This window comes from Lutjanus erythropterus, chromosome 9, assembly GCF_056507025.1.
Source record: "Lutjanus erythropterus isolate fLutEry1 chromosome 9, fLutEry1.hap2, whole genome shotgun sequence".
NCBI lineage: Eukaryota > Metazoa > Chordata > Actinopteri > Lutjaniformes > Lutjanidae > Lutjanus > Lutjanus erythropterus.
In genome coordinates this window covers 31,007,044-31,028,205 of record NC_139325.1, presented here as the reverse complement: position 1 = coordinate 31,028,205, position 21,162 = coordinate 31,007,044, and the positions used below count along the sequence as shown (strand labels likewise).

The window sequence follows — 21,162 nt, the reverse complement described above, 5'->3', positions numbered from 1 at the left end:
GAGGTAGGATGCTGGTAACTGTTTTTTCATGCTGCTTTTGGTGAAAGTTTATACAGCAATGCATTAGCTTTGCCGGTACAGACTACGGGAGCTGGCCAGTTCTTCTCTGTGATCCTTGTCGCCAGGTTGTTTGCGTGGCTACTGTTTTTAAATTTAGTTGACAGACATGCCCTGAAGATAACAAAATTAAAGGAAACAAATGAAAAATCTGATATCATGATATTATGACAAGTAGTATCAATAAGAGGATCGATAAGCATTGGTATCGATAAGCAGTAACAGTATTGATATTGTTATCAATGAAATCACCATGTTTACTGTTGAGCCAACCTAAATAACTGCAAGGGAAATTCCATCACCGCGACAGCTCTATGAACAAGCCCAAGATGGCATCTCTAAATAGCTTGTTTTGTCTAATTAGCAGTCAAAAAAGCAAAAATATTAAATTTTCAATAATATAAAACCAAGAGAAGCAGCAAAACTTCACATCTGCCTGAAATGAATAGATTATCGAAAATTGCTGATGATGGCGCTGATCAACTCGACTTGTTGTTTCAGCTCTACGACCTCCCACATCATCCTGCAGATTGCGTCTTTGCTGGCAAACATGACAAAACATTCCATAGTGATGCCCAAACAGTGCATGGTCTGCATCTAATCAGAAATATATGAGGCACATCTTTAAGTACAAATAAATAGCATGTTCATAGTATGTTACAGCTATTAAAGGTGTATGCTAATATGGAGCAGGCTAGCCTGCAGCCGTCTCGCTGTGATAGAGGGGTGAGTACTGGAGACGGAGCAGAGCAGGCCCTGTAGTGGTGGAGAAAAAGACAGAGAGAGTCGACCCAGCGTGACTACCGCCTGCCTGAGTGGAGCAGCCTGCCTGCAATTAAGGTGGAATCAGGGAGAAATCTGCGCTGCCTTGATAATGAGCCTCGTCTGAATTATTAACGAGAGCTGTTCCCCCGGGACCCGGGCTCCCACTGAGCCCATCAACCCCCCCTAACACACCCACATACACACACAGACACACACTCATACACTGATGCAGGGAAAAGGGAGAGATCCACATACACACACACACACGACGACAATCACACATTATGCACATTGACACAGATGAGCAACAAGCATGCTGCCACAAACGGAGACCGAAAATTTGCAGCACCACGAGGGCTAACACATTTTATTCACACGCTGAAGTGAATATCCAGAGCCATTTACAACATTCGTAATACAAACAACATTTCTCTGGGACAAGATAACTTCATCCGCTGCCATCAGATTGAAACTGACGCACTTTTCTCTGTTAGAATAAGATACTTCAATATAAAGCTTAACTGGATTTGAAAATCGCCAAATATCTCACACGCAGTATTAGAAGAATTTGTTTGATGTGTGAATCCTGTCCATTCAGCTTAGACTACTCTACTGATCAAGCATGTGTAATAACAATGGGCATTTTCTTAATGGCATGACATTGGGAAACAGCACCAGTATTTCATTTCTGAGCCACTTATTAGATGATGAGTCATTTATTGCCTATTAGTCACTTTGGCAAGAATTTATGGTCATGAATGAAAAATGCTTTATTCTAAGACGTGTGGAGTGGGAGGAACGCTATTAAAGGGATAGTTTGGGTTATGTGAAGTGGGGCTGTATAAGGTACTAATCGATAGTCACCCACAGTAAATGGTGGTCAGCATGCCCCGAGTTTAGAGAAGCAGAGAGGAGTACCAGCACTGAAGCTAAGCAATGCACTGCTGTGGACAGGTCTAGCAAGAAAACATATTTTAGCCACTTATAAAACATCCACCTAAAAAGTCAATGTCACTTTAAGTGTACATTATATTTTGAATATTTTCTCAGCTTTACTTTGCTGGCAGTCTTTCCCAACAATAAATTGCCATTATATAAGCCAAATTATCTGTCTCTCCCAGGCAACCAAACTCCATAGGCAAAGTCAGTAATTTTATGTCACAGAACACAGGAGTTGCTGGTCTACTGCTGCCACGATATGTTAATTTCTTTGTGTTATTCTGTGACTTTTGTGTGGTAAAAGGATAGTTCGGATTCACAAAAGTCACACAATAGAGATCAGATCAAGGGAGCAGTAAAACGGAAACTCCTGTGTTCTGTGAGGTAAACTTACTGATTTCATCTATGGAGTTTGGTTGGTTTGGGAGGAGCAATACTTGGCTTTTAGTTCTTAGTTTCCCATCAGAAAAAGCTCTCTGATGGCAAGGTAAAGCAGTGAAAATATTCTAAATATAGTATACATTTCCACTGATATTGATTTTTTTTTTTCTTTAAATGGACCTTTTTAAGCTGGCTAAAAAACATTTTGTTGCTGACCCTGTCTAAGCCACTTAATTGATCAGAGAGCTGAACTATCCCTTTAATTCAGCTGGCAAAGATCTGTAAGATCTTTTCTAATTCAGCAGAAACATTTTTTTACAAAGCAGAACATGAGCAATACATGGAATTTTTATTAGTCAGATTGCGAGTCACAGGAATCCTGGTGTCAATAGAACGTGGCTGGAGGGTAACTGAGCAGAAACACAGTGACCTTTACTCCCATTTTATTGAAATGTGGGTATTGTGGCTGTACGCCTAGAGCTCACTGTGTCCAGCAGCATCATAACATGACATATAGACCCCCCGACCAGAAGACAACCTCTTTCTGTTCCCAAACATCATAACCTGTTCCCTTTAAATAAAAAGAGATGAGTGTTCAAATCACCCAGCACTGGTGTAACACTCAAGGCTGCCCCCCCACCCCCCCACCCCCCCCCGCATCAAATCTCCATGACATCAAACTTAAACAGCCCCAGAGAGAAACACACACACCACATTCTGTCCCTGCAGCTGTGAACGGTTTTGCCAAAAAATCCGCGGGCGCTCACCAAACAGTGCCACGCCTTCCGCATGAGCCAATCGCCGCGAGTCAGACAGGTTTCAAAACAAATCAGACAGCAAAACAGCACCGCAGAAAAGTCGCTTCCGCTCTCGGTCAGCCCCCTCCTCTCCCCAAAAAATGGCTCACCCCACCCAAGAACAGAGTGTTCCTCCATGGGTGGTTTGAGGAGGCACAAGTGTGTTGTGTGTGTTGTGAGTTCCTGCAAATGTGTGTGTGTATGTGTGTGTGTGTGTGCATGAGCCAGAGGGAATAGTGGAAACCATCACCCTAAATAGTGCAATGGGAAAAGAATGACAATTTCTCTCTGCTTCTTCGGTTTAAGGGGGAAAATGAATTGAAAGGAGTATTTAATATTCTGAGAAATGTCACCAAACGACTGTAAAAAAAAAAAATAAATAAAAAAAGGCTAAAATAAAAATGCAGAGCTGTGAGTAATATGTTTCACCCTTAGAAATAACGAATAGGTGCGATTCTTGAACTGGCTCCCTTAAAGATTCTTGGAACGTTGGGACAATCTAGCGAACCCACTTTGGTTCCCAAGGAAAACCTGCTATTTTTTGGTTCAGGCTGGGAACCAATGTATTTTTTGGTGGTAGTCTTCAGAACGGTTCAAAAATAGGTGCGCAAACCAGGGTGCTAACAAGAAGCCACCCAGGAGGTTCTGCTGAGAACCTTTTCATACTCTAAAAGGACCCTTGACGAACGAGTTTTTCAACAATCCTTGAAGACTCTTTCTTTCAAAAAAGGTTGTTGTTCTTAATGGAAGCCTTATTCTTCCAAAAAATTCTTCCCTTGACAAACACAAATGGTTCTTCATTAGCAGATGGTTCCGGGTAGAACCTCAGCCCTTTCATGACGAACCCTTTAGGAACCCTTATTTCTGAGAGTGTTGGTAAGAAATGCTTCAACAGCTGAAGTTCAGTTCAGCTGAGAAGAACATCCAAATTAGTTCAACCCTGTCGAATTGGGAACTCGACGGTCTCATCCCTTGTGTGCTCCGCTCCAAAAGACCCCGGTAGCTGAGAGGAGTGGAGTCGAGCTGGGGGAAAATCCAGCATTGTTATCCTATTATCTCTGAGATAATGTGAGATATGAGATTTCTCTTAGATAAGAGCAGGCAACGCCGCTTAAGGCGAGGTCTAGATCACTGGCAGGAGAGCGCTAAAGCTCAAAATCCTGATGCCGCAGCTCCCTCGAGAAGGAGTCCTCACCTCAATTGGCCCTTGTGCCAAAAAAACACTAATGTATGGAATGTCTAATAGATGGATGGAGTGAAAGAGAGAAAGGCGGGGAGATTAAAGAGGAGATAACATGGGTGTCTGCTAGATGGAGTGATAAAACAGAGCGAAGTAATATCAAAGGCAAAATTATATTGTTTTTCATATTACTGTCTCCTGATTGCGGTCTCCCATATTTGAATGCGTGCCCATGCTTTGGTAATTTGCATGTACATTAATCATTTTCAGAGAGAAATGAACTGCCACGGCTGCCTGAAGGCTGCAGGGGGAAAGGAGGCAGCAAGAACGGGCTTCTTGGCATCAGATACCCGACTCAACCTGAATATACTGCCTGAACCCAACCTGGCTCTGGCTGCAGGAGCCAAGGGGAGATGTAAGGTGCTCATAATCCTACACCATAAATCTGTCCGGCATGCATCATATGCTCTCATTTTCTGAGTGTGTGCGTGTGTGCATGTGTGTCTGTCGCACTCTCAAATTACTCTGCTCCCCTGAGCCAAGACGGAGGATAAAATATGAATCAGCTGAAGTCTAGGATAGTTTCCAGTCTCTCCAGACTCCCCGACCGTCATCAAGCGACACAAGCACGCATTCCTACACACAGAACAGACACACATAAGCCACCCTACACACTCCGAAAGTTTCAAGTCTCTCCACTTCATGCTAAGCTTCTGTCAAACACACTCTCTGCTGCACATTTGACATTCATATCTCTCATATTTGACAAGTGTCTCTCTGCTGCAGCTGCTGGAGCCCGTGCATACTGACAGGATTACGAGAGTCTGTCTGTCTCTTTACCTATAAATCAATTAGATAAAGTGATATGATCCATCACTGTTATAAAATACTGCTGCCTGTAGAGACAGGGGTTATGTGCCTTTACAGGAGATAAGACTATACATATACCTAGACAGGCATCTTTTTCTCATGCTGTTAGTCTTTCCTTTTCACTGCCGTCACCATCACATTTCTGTGTTTTCTTTTTTTTTAGCTCCATCTTTCTCATCTGTTTGATTTCTATCAATAAAGGAAGCCCTGTGACCTTTTGCTCTGCTGCCCTTGTGCAGACCGCTACCTAAAGACACTTCATAAATAACAGTCTAGTCGCTTTGGATTAAAGTGTCTGAGTGACTGCCTGGCACCCTTGCCGACCTGCTGCGCAATCCCCTGGCATCTGACTGCCCCCAGCGCCGAAAAAAGCCCTGCACTGTAAACACACATGGAGGGGGAACTGTGTGTTGGACATTAAAGCAGGCGGAAACAGGCAAATTCCACACAGTAGTTCCAACTACACCTAAAAATTAATGTGATAAAGTCCACAATATGATATTTATGTGAAATTAAAAACCAAAGAAAATTGGTGACTTTAAAATATTACACATAATTATTACTAATTAACAAATGTTATGTATTAACATTTTTTTTTGTTCATACAAAATTTGTTTTTCCCTTTACAGAAGGGTATTGCTGCCACAGAAGGATATTGCTGTTAAGATGTTTTTCATGTTACTGCAACATATAAAATTTTCATTGTATAACAAAATACTTCTGTTGTTGTAACAATATGCGGTTTATTTTATTTATAATCTTCAAGATAGAATTAGTAGGATTTATCCAGAACTGTTCAGACCAGAAAGTTCATTGTTGTTTCTCATTCCCAGGATGTCAAATACCAGCGTTTTGTGTTGGTTAAGCGTCCTGAGGACAGCAAAATAATGAGAAATACAGGCAGGGAGCAGGGTTTCTGCAGATACAGCCACCACCACACACCTCTAATGGGTCATAAGTGATGATTGCAAGGGACTGTGTTTATATGAGTATATACAATGATTTTCGCTTGAAACTTTTCACATTATAACAAATTAAAAAGTATGGAGTTATGACAAGAAAGGTTTCATGTCAGATTATAACAAGAAATGTTTTATGTTTTAAGTTTCTAGGTATAACACGATAGGTTTGCATGTCGTATAGCATGAAAAACATGTTGTTATAAAAATACACATTCTAATGTGACATTGATCTGAAGTTGTTTTTTTCATTGTTGAACAACCACCACTGCAGATGAAAATCTATCTGACGTTACTCAGGCAGGAATCATGTCCACAGACAAGGTAATCTTTGAATTAAAGTCACATTATGTTTAGCCATGTTGGCCGACTTCCTTCCTCGCTTTCTGACGTATCTGTTTTCCTGGAAGTTATTAAGACTAACAACTAGTAGAAAATTCACTGCTGCCTTAAATAAAGTATGGATTTCTCTGTGTTTGACCATGATTGGAAACATTTAGGATAATCCAAATACACAACAGAAATGTTACATATTATAGCTTTAATACGCCAAAAGAAATTATGTATTGGGAATTTTTGTATCCCATAACAACTCATGCTGACATATACAATAAAGCAGACATTGTCAGCCTAACAATGGCATCATCTAACCCCCTTGAAGTTAACGAACTTCTGGGCGCCTACAGGGCAATCCCCACACCAAGTTGCCTTTAAACCCCACCATTAGAGGCATTATGAAGTCAAGAGTGAGACTACGCACCATTCTCTGCAGTGACATGCTGTCAGACCAATCAGCAGGCCCAAACACACACGCCTATAGAAGCAGACAGCCCCTCCCCCTGCACTGGCCCCCACAAAGACGCACACACAACACTACCAACCCCGACGCTTTGTTGCAATTGACATGTGCTTCTCCCACGCACAAATGCAGAATGCGCCCGTGGATGCTTGCACTCAGATATAATTAGCCATAGAGACATAAAACACAACCATACATACAAACAGGGCTTCAGAATCAATATTTTAAGTTTAGTTTCTGGAGATTTCTATATTGGATCAGCCCTGGAAGACAAGGGCCAGTGAAGCTCCCACTAATCTACACTGCAGTAGTGACTAGCGCCCCAGTGGAAAGTGTAATCGGTTCACAAGTCCATGATTCTACGCCACCTCCCTTCAGTAAGGACGTGATTAGGCAGCCATGACCTCAGAAAACTGCAGCCTTCCTAGAAGTCAGAAGCCATTAGGTATTTATAGGAGCTTAATGGTACTGTCTCTGTGTGCTGGCTGTCTAGTACCCATCATCAAGCCAGCATTACAGCCCTTCCAATACCAGTCACGGCAGCATAATTTACAACACACAAGCTGCTTTTCAAGATTATTTTCCTAGAACCGCCACATATACTCCAGGTTCGATGGACTGTCTCTAGAGCCTTTTTGCTTTCAGTTGGTCATCCATCGCCCACCGCTACCCCTACCCCCAACCCAACCCTCCTACGCAAACTGCCACGCTATACCACTTAATTTCATTTTATTTCATCAGCAGCTCACCAACAATTCTTTTTATCTTTTTTTTCCCCTCCTTTCCTCGTCACAACAGAAAAAAGGCAGACTGTTTTGCATCAAATGATGTGCTCGTGCATGATATTGTTGATTGAGATGAAAATGTAGTGGATGATACAAGTAGTGTTTTCCAACTCGCAAACGCTGCTGTCAAATATAATTGCCTGATATGATTGTAAAATTACATGTATGAGAGATTGCACCTGTTTTGTGTGTGAGTGAGGGGGGAGGTGGCATGATTTGGGGTCTGATAGCCTCGTGGACTGAATCTGACCATGTGACTTCATATTAAAGGAGAAATGTGGAATATATTCTCTGTCCTAAATCATAAAATGACCACAATATGTCATCAGACATTGAGGAAACTTGCTTCTTAATATACTGGCTTCTTTGACAATAACTCTACAGGAGGTATGTTCTCTTTTGAAATTTCCATTCCTGAACAGAACATAGTTATTCGCTTAACATGGAATTCAAATTAATGCTGAATGTTCGTTGAATGAGTTAGTGTCTGTTTGTGAGTAATAAGAAATCATCAATAATCTTTTAGAGGGAGTAGATGCTAACGGTTAAATTGAACAATAAGTTAATGGAGTCTAGGCACCGAGGCAGGCAGTCTAGAGCGTGTATTTTCAGAGCAGTGGGCTTTTGTTTTTGAGAACAGCAGTAGTTTTACATCGACAGACAATTAACAGAGTTACTTACAGTGTAGGACTCCTCGTCCCTTGTCAGTATCAAAACATAATGTTACATTCATATAGGCTCAGTGTCCCTGGCAACAAGTCTGGGCTTCGAGTCTGGCGCGGAGCGGGTGGGGGGAGACAACTTGTTGGAGTGCAGTACCCATTTAGCTGTCAGTGTTACATATTTTGCCTTTAAGCTTGACAAACTTGGTCTTACAAGCTGACTTTACATACAATCTTACTGTTAATCTTTCATATAACAGTGGTTTAGGTGTCCAGACTTTCTTAATGCCATAATTGCCCTTAATTTAATATTTTTGCATGTAAATTTCTTGGCAAGGATCATGCAAATGCTCCCAGTATCTTTTGTCTGATTCTTGCCTTCAGTTTGCTTTTTGATCCAGCACCTGTAGACGTTTTTTGGACATGTTTGTCTCATGATAATGTGGTGCCGTGCAGACAGTGCAAAAAATGGCTTACCACAGTATGCAAAAATTAAGATTTATGGACCTTCTGTCAGACTCCCAACAAAAAAATACTCTACGTGGCTTCATTATGTATTCAACATTCTACAAATTCAAATAGGATTCTCACTCAACGAGCCAAGTTCTGTTAAAAGTTTAAAAAACATTTACCGCAAAAGCCCAGGTAGGCAGTAGGGATGGGTACTGAGAAGCAGCACGCAACAGCTGACGGGTTAAAATGTCCAAAAATGTGGATTTACTTTACCAAATTTAATGAAAATGCAGCTAAATGGTATAACTCTGGAAACAATTTAACATATTATTCTACAAAAAAGTAATAATAAAATAACTGTTGAATCTTCTCAAGTCATGCTTTTATTTTTTGCACCAAATTATGGTGAATAGTACCAATAAGAATATCAATATCTATCAATATCAGTATCAGTAAAATCCAAACAATACCCAGTTGCATCAGAAATTAGGGTTTTACTGTGCATACATGTAGCCAGGGTTGGGTAGTGATGGAGTACATTAAAAAAATAAGTAACTGCAATCAGTCCACATTACATTTGAAAAATTGTGATTACAGTTACATTGTGAAAGATTATTTGATTACATATTTAAATTATGGCCGTTTTAAAATTATGAAACTTTTCATGATAATCAATGCTCCTCACATGCAACTGTTATACAAAAAAAAGACACAAAAATGTGTGGATTAAGAGAAAAAAGGATATTTGTAGAACTCAAATTTTTGTAGATGTAATGTTTTCATGTTTGATTTTGAAGTAATCCAGAAGTGTTCATATTCAGTTTTATTGTTGTAAACCCGTGGATCACTTTACTAATTACAAAAATTGTCATCTAATTTGCATTAAGTAACTGACTACATATCAAGTAATCTGACTCAGCCTTCCATGTTTCTTGCTGAGTGACCATATTTCCATCTGTTCTTTGTTTGTTGTTTCCTGTATGTAAGCTACACATGTGACTCTTATGTGTATGTTTACATTACCATTCTGTCTCTGCCTGAAACCAGGTCAGTCCTGTTACAGACATTAAGGCTGCCTGCTTTAAACGACTTACCTAATGCCCCGTCATTACCTGGAATGGGCCCCATGTCTCGCCTGTGTCCTGAAATAGCCCGGGACCTCAGACTGCCACTGTCAACCCCCCCCTAATTTGCAGTTTCATAAATAGCAGACTGGAACTTTGGCGCTAAAGATAAAGAGGCCCTGTGTGGTTGAAGGCTGTGGGTGCAAGACGTGCAGGGCCAATGAAACAAAGTCTACCTGGAGACACACCTTAGCAGGGTTCAGTTTAATGGGACAGGCTTAAGGTGTCAGTCAGGTGCTTGTGATTAAGGCTGAGGCCAATGGAGGAGACTCAAGGCCGCGACAGAGTTTATGTTATGCAACAGCAACACAACAAGTCATAACAACAGACGGATTCCTCAGAAGAAAAAAAAGTACGCTATGAATGCATGTTGTTGGACACATGCCATTACTTTGATCTTTGATTGAATTTAATGATATGAATGACACACCTAGAGATATCATGTGACGCTGCCAATTTAATAATTCTTCCTGAAAGTATTTAATGGGATAGAAGCATTAACTGTTTATTCAATAATGGGTTCATGTTGGAAAATAGGCAAAGCTGACCAATGTTAAGTCATCTCTAAATCCTCAGTCAAAATCAGACATCCTACAGACCCAGATATGACATGATGAACAAACTCAAGCAAGTTTCCACTGACTGATAATTAGAGCTGCAACAATTAGTCGATTAAGTGATTGGTTGTCAACTTTTAATTAATCTCCAACTATTTTTGATAATTGATTTATAGTTTTGAGTCATTTTTAAAGGCATAATATGCAATATTTTTCCAAAAAGCATTGCTTAGACTCATACAAACATAATCCCTTTCAATCATCACTTATGACTCACTGTAGGTGTGTTGTAGTGTCTGTATCTGCTGAGAGCCTGCAGCCCTCTGCCTGTATGTCCTCATTGTCTATTGCTGTGTTTGGGACATTTTACCATAAACCAAAACGTTGGTATTTGATATCCTGGGAATGAGACTCAGCAATCAGCTATGTTTCTGGTGCATTTACAGACAGCTCAGACAAACCACACTGATTCTACCTTTAAAGAAAAATGTCCAAACCCTCTGGTTTCAGCTTCTCAAATGTCCTCTATTAGGGCAGTATATTGGCAAGAATCTGGCAATACGATACGTATCATGATACAGGGGTTATAATTCAATGCATTGCGATATATCACAATATTGTAAACAAGGTGATATCTTGCTATTTTTTTTAATTAATGTAATTTTAGGAAAACTGTTCTAATAGAAAGAACACACAACCACATGTATAAACTCTGATTTAAAAAGTTTACTTTTTTATGCCATGTTGCGAGATTTTGCGAGGTTTCTTTACTGTGCATGTTGTACAAACTAATTATGTTTTATAATGTGACAAACCTTGGTTAAGTTTAGGGAATGCGCACAGATAATAAGACTGCCCCAATTACATCTGGTATTAAAATGTGATCTGTATCCAGATACATCATCCACATGAGGAAAAATGCATATTAGTGCCAGCTGTAAATGCCACATGATCGGAATGTGATCAGATCTGCCTGACGACATCTCGAGGTAGTCTGGCTTGCACTGTGTTCAGATCTAAGGTTGGTGTGAACACAATCCATACAACAGTCTGTATCTGGTCACAGGTCCAGGTGAAAATGGGGTGTAGTCCTCAGGGATTTAAACACAACATGAGATGAATCACTGCAGTGTATCTTTGCATGTATCATGATGTCACGATACAGTGTTTTTGAGAAACAATATAGTATCATAATACTGTGTGGTGTATCCGTATTTTCTTACACACCAGTAAACTGGAAATCTGAAAACTGAAAATCTTTAGGTTGTGGACAAAACAAGACATTTGAGGACATCACTTTGGGCATTTTATGTACCAAACAGCTGATCAGTTCCTCGAAAAAATGATTGGCAAATTAATCGATAATGAAAATAATCGTTAGTCACAGCCCTACTGACAATACATCCACAAAGAGCCAACATCCTGTACAGCCTCTACCTTCTCACAAATTGCCATGGAATTTATGCAAACTTTAACATCTAATAGTCTCAAGGTCTCAGCTCAGCAAAAGTGCACCACCAGGGCAAAGCACTGCTAATCTCCCTGCCCCTTCTCCCTGTCCTGAGATGGCCATAATGAATAGAAACAAGATGAGGCTGGGAGCAGCAGAGGCTGATAATATGGGCAGATGTCCAGGAGGTTACTCTAGGCTCTCAGCCAGACAGTCGGGCAGCGGTGGTGGTGGACTGTGGTCAGTTGTGAACACCCCTCTGAATATTTACATTGTGGACAGCTGACCTGTGAGCTCCTACAAGTGTCCTTCTGTTGATTCTTAGTTGTGTTTTTAAACTGTGTACAGCCTGTTCGCATGAAAACACACTGAACAGTTTCAGTAGCACTTTTACAGTACAATTTTACAGTACACTAATAAGATTTAACAAGCCGTATTTTGCATTGAATTAGACAAAAACTAGAAATAACATGTTTTTTATTAGACATTAAACAAACACAACTATACTGTAATTACACACCATGCAACCAAAGGTACAGGAGTAAGTTGTAACAAGTCATACCTTGTATCAAATTATATATATGTTCTTTATTAGACAGTATTAGACCCTTTATCCTACAATCATTACAGCTGAACTGTACTGTAAACTGAAGTGTATTATTCCTCATTGTTAAACTCTTAACAGACTTTCTTAAGGGATAATTAGGAAAACATTACAGCAGAACTGTATTGTAACCTTAAGTGTATAATTTTCCACTTTTAGACCCTCATTAGACTTCATTAGAGGGTAATTAGGGACACATTACAACAGAACTGTACTGTAAACTAAAAAGTCTAATAAGGGTCTAACTGTGGAAAATACTACACTTTGGTTTACAGTACAGCTTTGCTGTGATGTGTCCCTACTTACCCTGTAAGAAAGTGTACAGTGCGAAATAATATACTTTAGTTTACAGTACAGTTCTGTTGTGATGTGTCCCTAATTACCCTTTAATAAAGTCTAATAAAAGGTCTAATACTATCTAAGAATGAACATGTTATTTCTAGCTTTGTCTAATTTATAGCAAAGTACAGCTTGGTATGTCTAATTGTACCGTAAAATAAATTACGACCATAGTTTCTTCTCTTTTAACTGCCACCTTGGCAGCAGATATGGCAATAAATCATTAACCATTGTGGTCCTGGTGAGAGTCTTTCATGCACTACTACGGACGCTGCTCTCTGCAGCTGTGATGAGCACACACACTCCACTCCAGTCTATTACATTGTGCCATCAATGATCTATTAGAATGACTGACGGCAGTAATGAACTAAGACAAGATAACGCATGGCACCATTCATGCGTAACCGACACGGAATCCCACAGTGACATGTGTATGGCACGAAGGGGTGAAGAAATCTGAATGGCTTAGTGAATAGGAAAAAAAACCTCAGTATGATCACTGTGACACTGTGTGATTAACACGTCAGAAAAGCCCATCATGCTGGTCCATGTGTGTTTGGTGCCTTACCTTCCAGCCAGCTGAGCTGTTACTGTCGCCCTTATCCTTGAAATAGGGCACATAACGGACCATCCAGTCGTATATCTGTGACAGCGTGAGTCTCTTTTCTGGGGTGCTCTCAATGGCGCGGGTAATGAGATCCGCGTAGGACTGGTTCCCCCACGCGTTCCGCCGGGAGGACTTGGCTTTGCGCAGCGGTCCGGTCACATCGAGCGCGGCGCCGGCCAGGCATGGGTGCGTCGACGCTCCTCCTGTGGCGGCTGGATGCTTCAGCTCTCCCGGCGTTCCGCCCACCCCGAGCCCGGCTCTGCAAGCCGGGACGTCCTCCGGTTCCACCTTGATGTTGGCCAGCGGAAGACCCCCGCTGACCTCGTGGTGTCCGCCGGGGAAATCCTCAGGGCACGGCAGCGGCCAGGTGCAGGAGCGAGGCCGGCTCTGCGGCTCGAAATCCGAATCAACCTGATGAGCGTCCAGCTCGTCGTCCTCCATCATCAACATTTACCCTTCAGTTGAGAATGAAATGAAGAGCAAAGAAGGGAGGGAAATACCTCCACGATATCCCGCTGTCTCTTCAATGAAATTCACGTGAAATTCACGTTGAAATTCGCCTCCTAACACCGCTATAAGCTCACAGTCTGAATCAATGAGAGGCAATTCAGCGGAGTAGAAGGATCATGATGGATAACAAGCAAAATCACAGCCTCGCGTGGAGAGATAACAGAAGTAATAAAAGTAATAATAATTTTTCGTCCATTTTACCTGGAGTCAAATCTCAAAACGGTGATGAAAACGCTTCTTATTCAATAGTCAGTCTGGTGTCAGAGCCAGTCATGAGGGCTTTTCAATCCAACAGCAGCAACAGATGATATTTCAGATAAGGAGCATATATTCGTCGATAAATCCTCCAGAAGACAACGGAAAGAAGAATGAAGGGGAGGAAAAAAATCACCGGGGCTGTGTAGAGAGCATCCACCGAGGCGATAATGCGTGATTACCGTGAATTATTAAATCTTCCAGTCTGCACGGATTAAGCTGGCAGCGGCACATTCAAGTCCATTCAGCCTGAACAGCACCCAACTGTCTGCAATTATAATGAAGAGGCGTGCGCATGTGACGAATCGATAAATTCCCCAGTCTGGAAATAAAAAAAAAAAAAAAAGAAAGAAAGAAATAGTCCCAGCAATCAAAAAATTTTCGGATCCACTTGTCAGGTTGATAAAACTGGCTCCCTCCTCTCGCTCCCCTCTCTATCTATCCCCCCTTTTGCCTTTTCTCACTCCTCTCAGATCCCACACATGTTCTCATTTGCTTACAACTCGCTCCGTCGATGTGAACCGAGGATGACGCGCCGGCGCTGTAGTGGAGATGCTGCCAATTGGAGTGCGCTCACGAAATCAATACTCTCCGAACATGATTACAGCGAAATCCCGAACTCTCTCCCCGTCTTTCTGTCGTACTCTCTTCTCCTTTCTCTCCACCATCTCTGATAAAAACCCCAAATTCATCATCTAAACTCTGCATTAATGATCTTTTCTGGCGACGGCGCTTTGTGTGCCAGCCCACCGTCCAGTACAATGTGAGAACTACACAACAAGGGGGGAAATTCCTGCACAATCTCGACTATGCTTTTTGTCTTTTTTTTTTAAATACACTGTCTGATCCGTCTTTGTGCGTAACAAACGTGTGCAGCGTCCAAATGCCCTCCAGGGAGAGAACTCTCTCTGAGCGCGCAGGAGGTTTCACCTCTGCTGATTATTTGCAGGCTATACCTCAGTGAGTGTAATTTTCTATGCCGATTAGACAGATTTAGTTCAGATTAAGAGAGATTAGGTAACCCTAGATTTTTAATCTCGGGAGGAGTGAGGTGAAATGGGGGCTTTTCAGAGGCCAGAATGAGAAAAATCATCTCTCAGGAGACATAAAATCACATATTACCATCTCCAGTCGCCAGACACGCTGCTCTGGTCAGACCCGTGTGCGTAATTCTGCTACACTGACTGACCGAGTGGGGATTCCGCCCCTCCATCCCTCCCAAAGTCTGACAGCAGGGCGGGCACACAGTCACAGGTGCTCCAATCCCATTGGCTACTTATTCCCCTCATAAATACCAGGTCATTGTCGTTGTATTTTGTTTAAAATATGGAATTGTAGCCCCAAACTGTACCTCACGCTCTTAGAAACAATGGTGCCAACTAGAACCATAAAGGGTACTTTTGCTTGTCCTCATAGGAGACTGCTTTTAGCTTCCACTTGGAATCCTTTCAAAGTTCCACCTAGAACTATAGGGTTGCATATTGGAGGCACTTTTCTTAATCAATCATTGGTAACATTAACAATCAATTAATTATCACTTTAAAAACACAAAAAATGCTTAAACCAAACTCTATTCCTTCAATAAAAGCTTTATTTCCACGGCAACATATTGTATTTTACACATACAACTGAATATCAGATAATGCAAGCTCATAAAAATAATCAATGCCATATTTCGGATCTTTATTTGATACAAGAGTGATTCAATTTTATTTGCTCGATCAAATTCTCAATGACTGATTAACTGATCATTGTTAAATTGTCAGCCCTAGAACCCAACATAAAGGGTTATACCTAGAACCATCTTTGAAAGGGTTTATCCCGAACCCCCTATGAGAGCTACCGAGAACCCTTTTAATCAACAGCTTTACTATTGCCCATTTTCATTATAACATTTCTTCTTTACCCAACCTTCTCCTAGACATAAAGGTGCTAACTGGAACCAAAAAGAGTTCTTTGGCTTGACCCCATAAGAGAACCCTTTTTTGTTCCCAGTATAACTCTTTATAAAGGTTCCACTTGGAACCCTTTCAGAGAATTCTACCTAGAACCCAACATGAAGAGTTACACCGAGAAGCATCTATGAAAAGTTTCACCCTGAACCCCAATGAGAGGTTCTACAGAGAACCTTTCTGGGTGTTCTATCCAGAACCTTTACATCTTCTAATAGTGCTAACAAGAACCCACCCAGGGTGTTCAACTAAGAACTCTTTTATATTATCTTTTATATTTATATATAGGGAAGAGGTTCTGCTGATAACCCTTCTATGGTGTAATCATTTCACCCATAAGCCTCTCTGGGGGTTCTACCCAGAACCTTTCCTCCTTCTAAGGGTGCTAACAAGAGGGCTTCTATGGAGAACCCTTTTATATTATGGTACAAAGAGCCCTTGGCAAAAGAGTTCTTCAAGGCTTTCAATAACGTCTGAAGAACACTTTCCTCCTGAAAGGGTTCTTAATGGAACCATTAGACTTACAAAGAACCCTTGAGGAACCACTTCTTTTAGAAAGGGTTCTTCAAAAGCAAATGGCTCAGGGTAGAACCTCAGCCGTTCAGGAAGAACCCTTTTGAAACCTGTATTCCTAAGAGTGGCACCTTTTAACCTTTATCCACACAGACAAAAGATTTGCTGAGTGATTTTACAGCAACAGTCTGTTTCACATTTTTATGCACATTCACACCTGTTATGTAGATGGTTGCTGTGGGGACAGTATTACTTATTCATGGACTTTTACAGCCAGTTCTACATACTCACACACACACAGGAACATGCAGCTACAATTTCTGATAATAATTTGGAAATTAGGCAGCCTTTCCATGCAAGTATTTTAACAGACCATGGGTAATCAGTATTACCTGTGAGGGCATGGATCCATCGCGGTCAAAAAATTCAACAGCTGAATAATCAATTGGAGGCATACATTTGCTGCAGAAGTGTCCGGGACCATACTGCAGAAACATAACAAGACATACAGTATTTTACTTTTCACTGAAATAAAACATTGTCATATTTTACAGTGACTCATGCACAGTTCATGTTTACTGTCAAAACAAGCACCTGTGCAGCAAGGTGGCTGAAACTGTCTGAGGAACCACCCTCTTCGTGCAAAATGTCCATGGTCGGAAGCTGTACTTAAAAGTTGCACAACGTGGCCACACTGTGTGCACTCAGACATGACTAATGTTGAGAAATTTGTGTCAAAAATAGCACCCCTTGAAATGCAGGAGGATGTGTCATAGTGTGTCATGGAATGACTGAGCATCAGTGGGATCAGATGGTTAAAATGCCATGTTGCCAATCGTTTGTTTGTGTCTACAATCCATTTGATTAATGGGAAATGATTTATTTTGATGACTTAAAGGACCAGTGTGTAGGATTTAGTGGCATGTAGGGGTTAGGTTGCAGATTGCAAACACCTTGTCTTAGGCTTCTGGAGGTTTCAACAAGTTAAATTTAAGACATTTTAAGACAAATATGAATGCACTTTAAGTCCTATTTCACATCCATACTGGCAAAAAAAAGTAAGTAAAGGGATATGAAGGAAAATCAGAGTTCAGAGTTCACTGTTTCTTCTTTGTGCACGTTGTGCAAACTAAGCCTGATTTATAATGTCACAACGTTGTAGTTAAGATGTGGGCAGCTTTAGGGACAAATAGCACCTGGTTAGGGTTAGGGCAAAATCATGTTTTGGGTTAAAGTGATCACTCTTGGAAGCTCTTTAGCAGGTCAGGGTTCCTTTCTAGACACGACCATAGCAGAGGACCTGCGCTCTGTAGATATAAATGGCTCACCCTAAGATAACACAAACACGATTCTTCTTTTCAGGTGATTAAACACTAATGAAAACATATTTATGAATATTACATTCCATTTATGCAATATTCTGTCAACAAACCTCTGTACATCTTAACACTGGACCTTTAAGTATGTGCCAAGAATAAACCAATGCTGGAGAGAGACAAGCCTTTCATACCCTCTGGTTTCTAGCACAAGGTGCTACTCGTGATGCTTGTTCACACGTTATACTCTTGAGTGCCAGAATTTGATGACACCAGAGTACACAATGTGTCTTGATTACACATTGAGTGAAAGAAAAGTAATTGTGACCATCAAGAAGACAAATGAGGCTCACAGCAGGACTGAATCTCCAGAGAAACACGACTCAGAGGAAGATGCAGACAGACGGAGAGGTGGTAGCACAAGTTTAAAAACTATGTACGTATGTGTTCGGTCCCTTCCAGGCCGACTGCTACACTGTCCCCATACCAGACATTCCAGAGGCAGCGTGGCTGGCTTCAGGCTCTGAGTGGCTGATCGTGGAACAGCATGTTCTGCACACCAGTAATCACCTCAGCCAGCCACAAGCAAGGCAGAGCACCACATCAACAACAAGGCAGAGCTTTGTGCATGTCAATTTGCACCCTGAAAAAGTGCTCTGGAATTTCATTCACATAAGGAAAAGGGACACATTTTTTCCACCCACTTCTGCAAAGGCCCATCCTCGTTTCCTAGTTGGCCCCGCCACTTGCAACCTCATGATGTTGTGCAACTTATCCCTGCGCCCCATTGCCCAGTGGGATTAGGACGAGAGGAAGCCGGAGAAGCCACAAGAACACCCTTGGGAGATCGATGCCTGTCTGGGAAAACACCTCCCCTGGTTTTCCTCCCCTCTCAGCACACAACCCACACTCTCTAACAAGCATATGGGCTCCCAATGACACATGAAGGAGAGGGCTCAAATCCAAGTATTGGGTACGTTCCTGAGTAGGCGAAGCTGGATTTCACCTCTTAATGGCACTGGCCCAAAGTAGGCCGACTTAAAGACTTCCTGCCCTGAGCAAGAGCCAGCTTTCTGTGGCATCTTGGCATCTGCGCTGCCAACTACGAACATTATGTTCAGAGGCAGCGCAGACAATTGGTGCCAAGAGTTTTAATTAAGACTGTGTTGTGAAATGGAGAGTAAAGGCATGTGCAGGTAATGGCTTCTATCCCCATTTCAGAGGGCTAACAAAATATGATTAACTAACACTATCTGCCTTAGCCAATTAATTATATTTAACGGTTAAAGACCCAGGACAACCAAACGGTCCAAAGAGGAAAATCAGTCTGTACTGCTTTTGCATAATTGTATTATAATAAATTGATGTCAAAAATGCTAAAAGACAGCAGGAGCGAGTGGACAGTGCAGTTGTTGCTGCACAGAACATGAGCACTCCAAATCAAGGTATGGTATCAAGAAATGTTTGGGTAGGAGCGCTTTCTAGACTTTGAGGTGCTCCTTGGATACATGTGCACCCAAGAAATCACAAAATCTCTAAGGCAATCTGTTTTAAAACAAATATAATGTCTTTACTGTCACAACATGGTCATGTCGGACCTTAAAACTAACAAACTCTGATGCGTTTTGATATCAAGCTTTTGTCAGGATTTGCTGCTTTTCTCTGATTTATATAATTTTAAATGAAATATCTTAAGGTTTTGTTAGAAAACAATATGTGTCTTTATTTATCTTTTATTATTTATTTTATGGTAATTTTTCTTCTATTTTTCTGTTGTTAGTATTATTCTTCCCTGTCTGGTGATGTTGTGGGGGGGAACAACATGCAATTTGAACATGTCATCTTGGGCTGTGGGAACTTGAAAAAGGCATATTCATAAAAACCTAAAAAAAAAAAAAAAAAAAAAAAAAAAAAACATAAAAGGTAGACTAACTGATTATGAAAATAATGTTTTGTTGCAGCTGTGGTAAGTACATATGTTGAAAATGAATAGTGTCTGTGTCTGTGTCATGAAATTACAAATTACTAGTTCTTTTCCAACTAAAGCCACAGGATTTTTTGTGTCAATTATAAAAAAACAAGCAATTTGAGGACAGGGCTGAATTGAATCATTCAAAATTTCCCAATAAACCAAATGATAAAATAATAGAGCAGCAGCAATTAGCTAATCAAAACAAAATTGTTTGCCGACTGTTTTCACAATAGATGAATTGTTTCAATAAAATTTCAAGCAAAAATTTCAAACATTTTCTTGGGTCCAACTTCCTAAATGTGAGGATTTGCTGATTTTCTTTGTCATATATGATAGTAAATGAAGAGTCTCTGGGTTTTGGACTGTTGGATCGGAGAAAAGACACAAACTGAATATGTCACTTTGGGCACAAGAAAATTGTTATCAACATTTTTTAGACAAAACGATTAATTGTGACAATAATCGGTAGACTAAACATTATGCAGTTACTCACTAGTTCCAGCTCTATAAATTAATAAAATAAAAATCATGGATAGGTGAACCAAATATCTAAATTCTTGCATGATCTGCACATACTGTAACATTAACCCCTCATGAAACCCATATTCATAGACTCATCACCGTTTGTGCATGTATGTATCGGAAGAGGGTGTCACTCTAGTCTTAATTTCTCAAAATAAACCACACAGAATATCATATTGCCTCTGGCAACAAGTTAAATCCCTCACTTGTGTAAGTCAGTGGTTGGCTACATCCACAATAGCCAAGCAGGCCTGATGCCAAGACACTGATTAGCCTAGCTATGCCTCTGTTCTCCAGGCAATGCAGAGTGGAGGTGCAGTGGGAGTCCAGCTCATCACCAAAGAGCACTGTGCTAAACACAAGTTTAAGTGGAAGAAAGCCAGCATACTGTAGTGTATCCATGCTGGACACATAAAGCCTTGGGCAAGGAGGCATCTGCCTCTTTAATACATAATTCACTCAGAGCTGAAACATCATGCTTTAGTCCTAAGGGCCAGTAGTCTGCTTCTGGTTGTTGGAACATAAAACTGTCTCCATCAGATAAACTGCTCTCATTGACAGGCAACTTTGTGGATTAAGTAGCTAACTATAAAATTGGGTTCCATTTGAGCTAAGGATGCACGATTATTAAAAAAGAAAAAAAAAAAAGTGATTATTTTGACAGATAGTGAGAATGCAATATGATTCATGACTGGTGGGAATCAGTTGGTGATTTGTTAATTTTTAACAGAGGGGATGGCCTAATGGGAGCACCCAAGTGATGAGATCAACAGTTCTTTTGAAGCTACTAGAAG

At 40.9% G+C, this 21,162-nt stretch overlaps 1 protein-coding gene across 2 annotated transcripts in view; it reads right to left on the bottom strand.

The window, feature by feature from the left end:
- Positions 1-21,162, bottom strand: part of LOC146321820 (forkhead box protein O6-like) — a 56,429-nt gene that overhangs the window by 32,985 nt on the left and 2,282 nt on the right. The window contains exon 2 of one of the 2 annotated variants that reach the window (XM_084727102.1): positions 16,951-17,043. In XM_084727102.1, coding sequence (XP_084583228.1) covers positions 16,951-17,013 — 63 coding nt within the window. In that variant the 5' untranslated portion in view covers positions 17,014-17,043. Of the gene's footprint in view, positions 1-13,289; positions 14,881-16,950; positions 17,044-21,162 lie in introns of those variants that run through there. The other variant, XM_084727101.1, reaches the window with a different exon arrangement.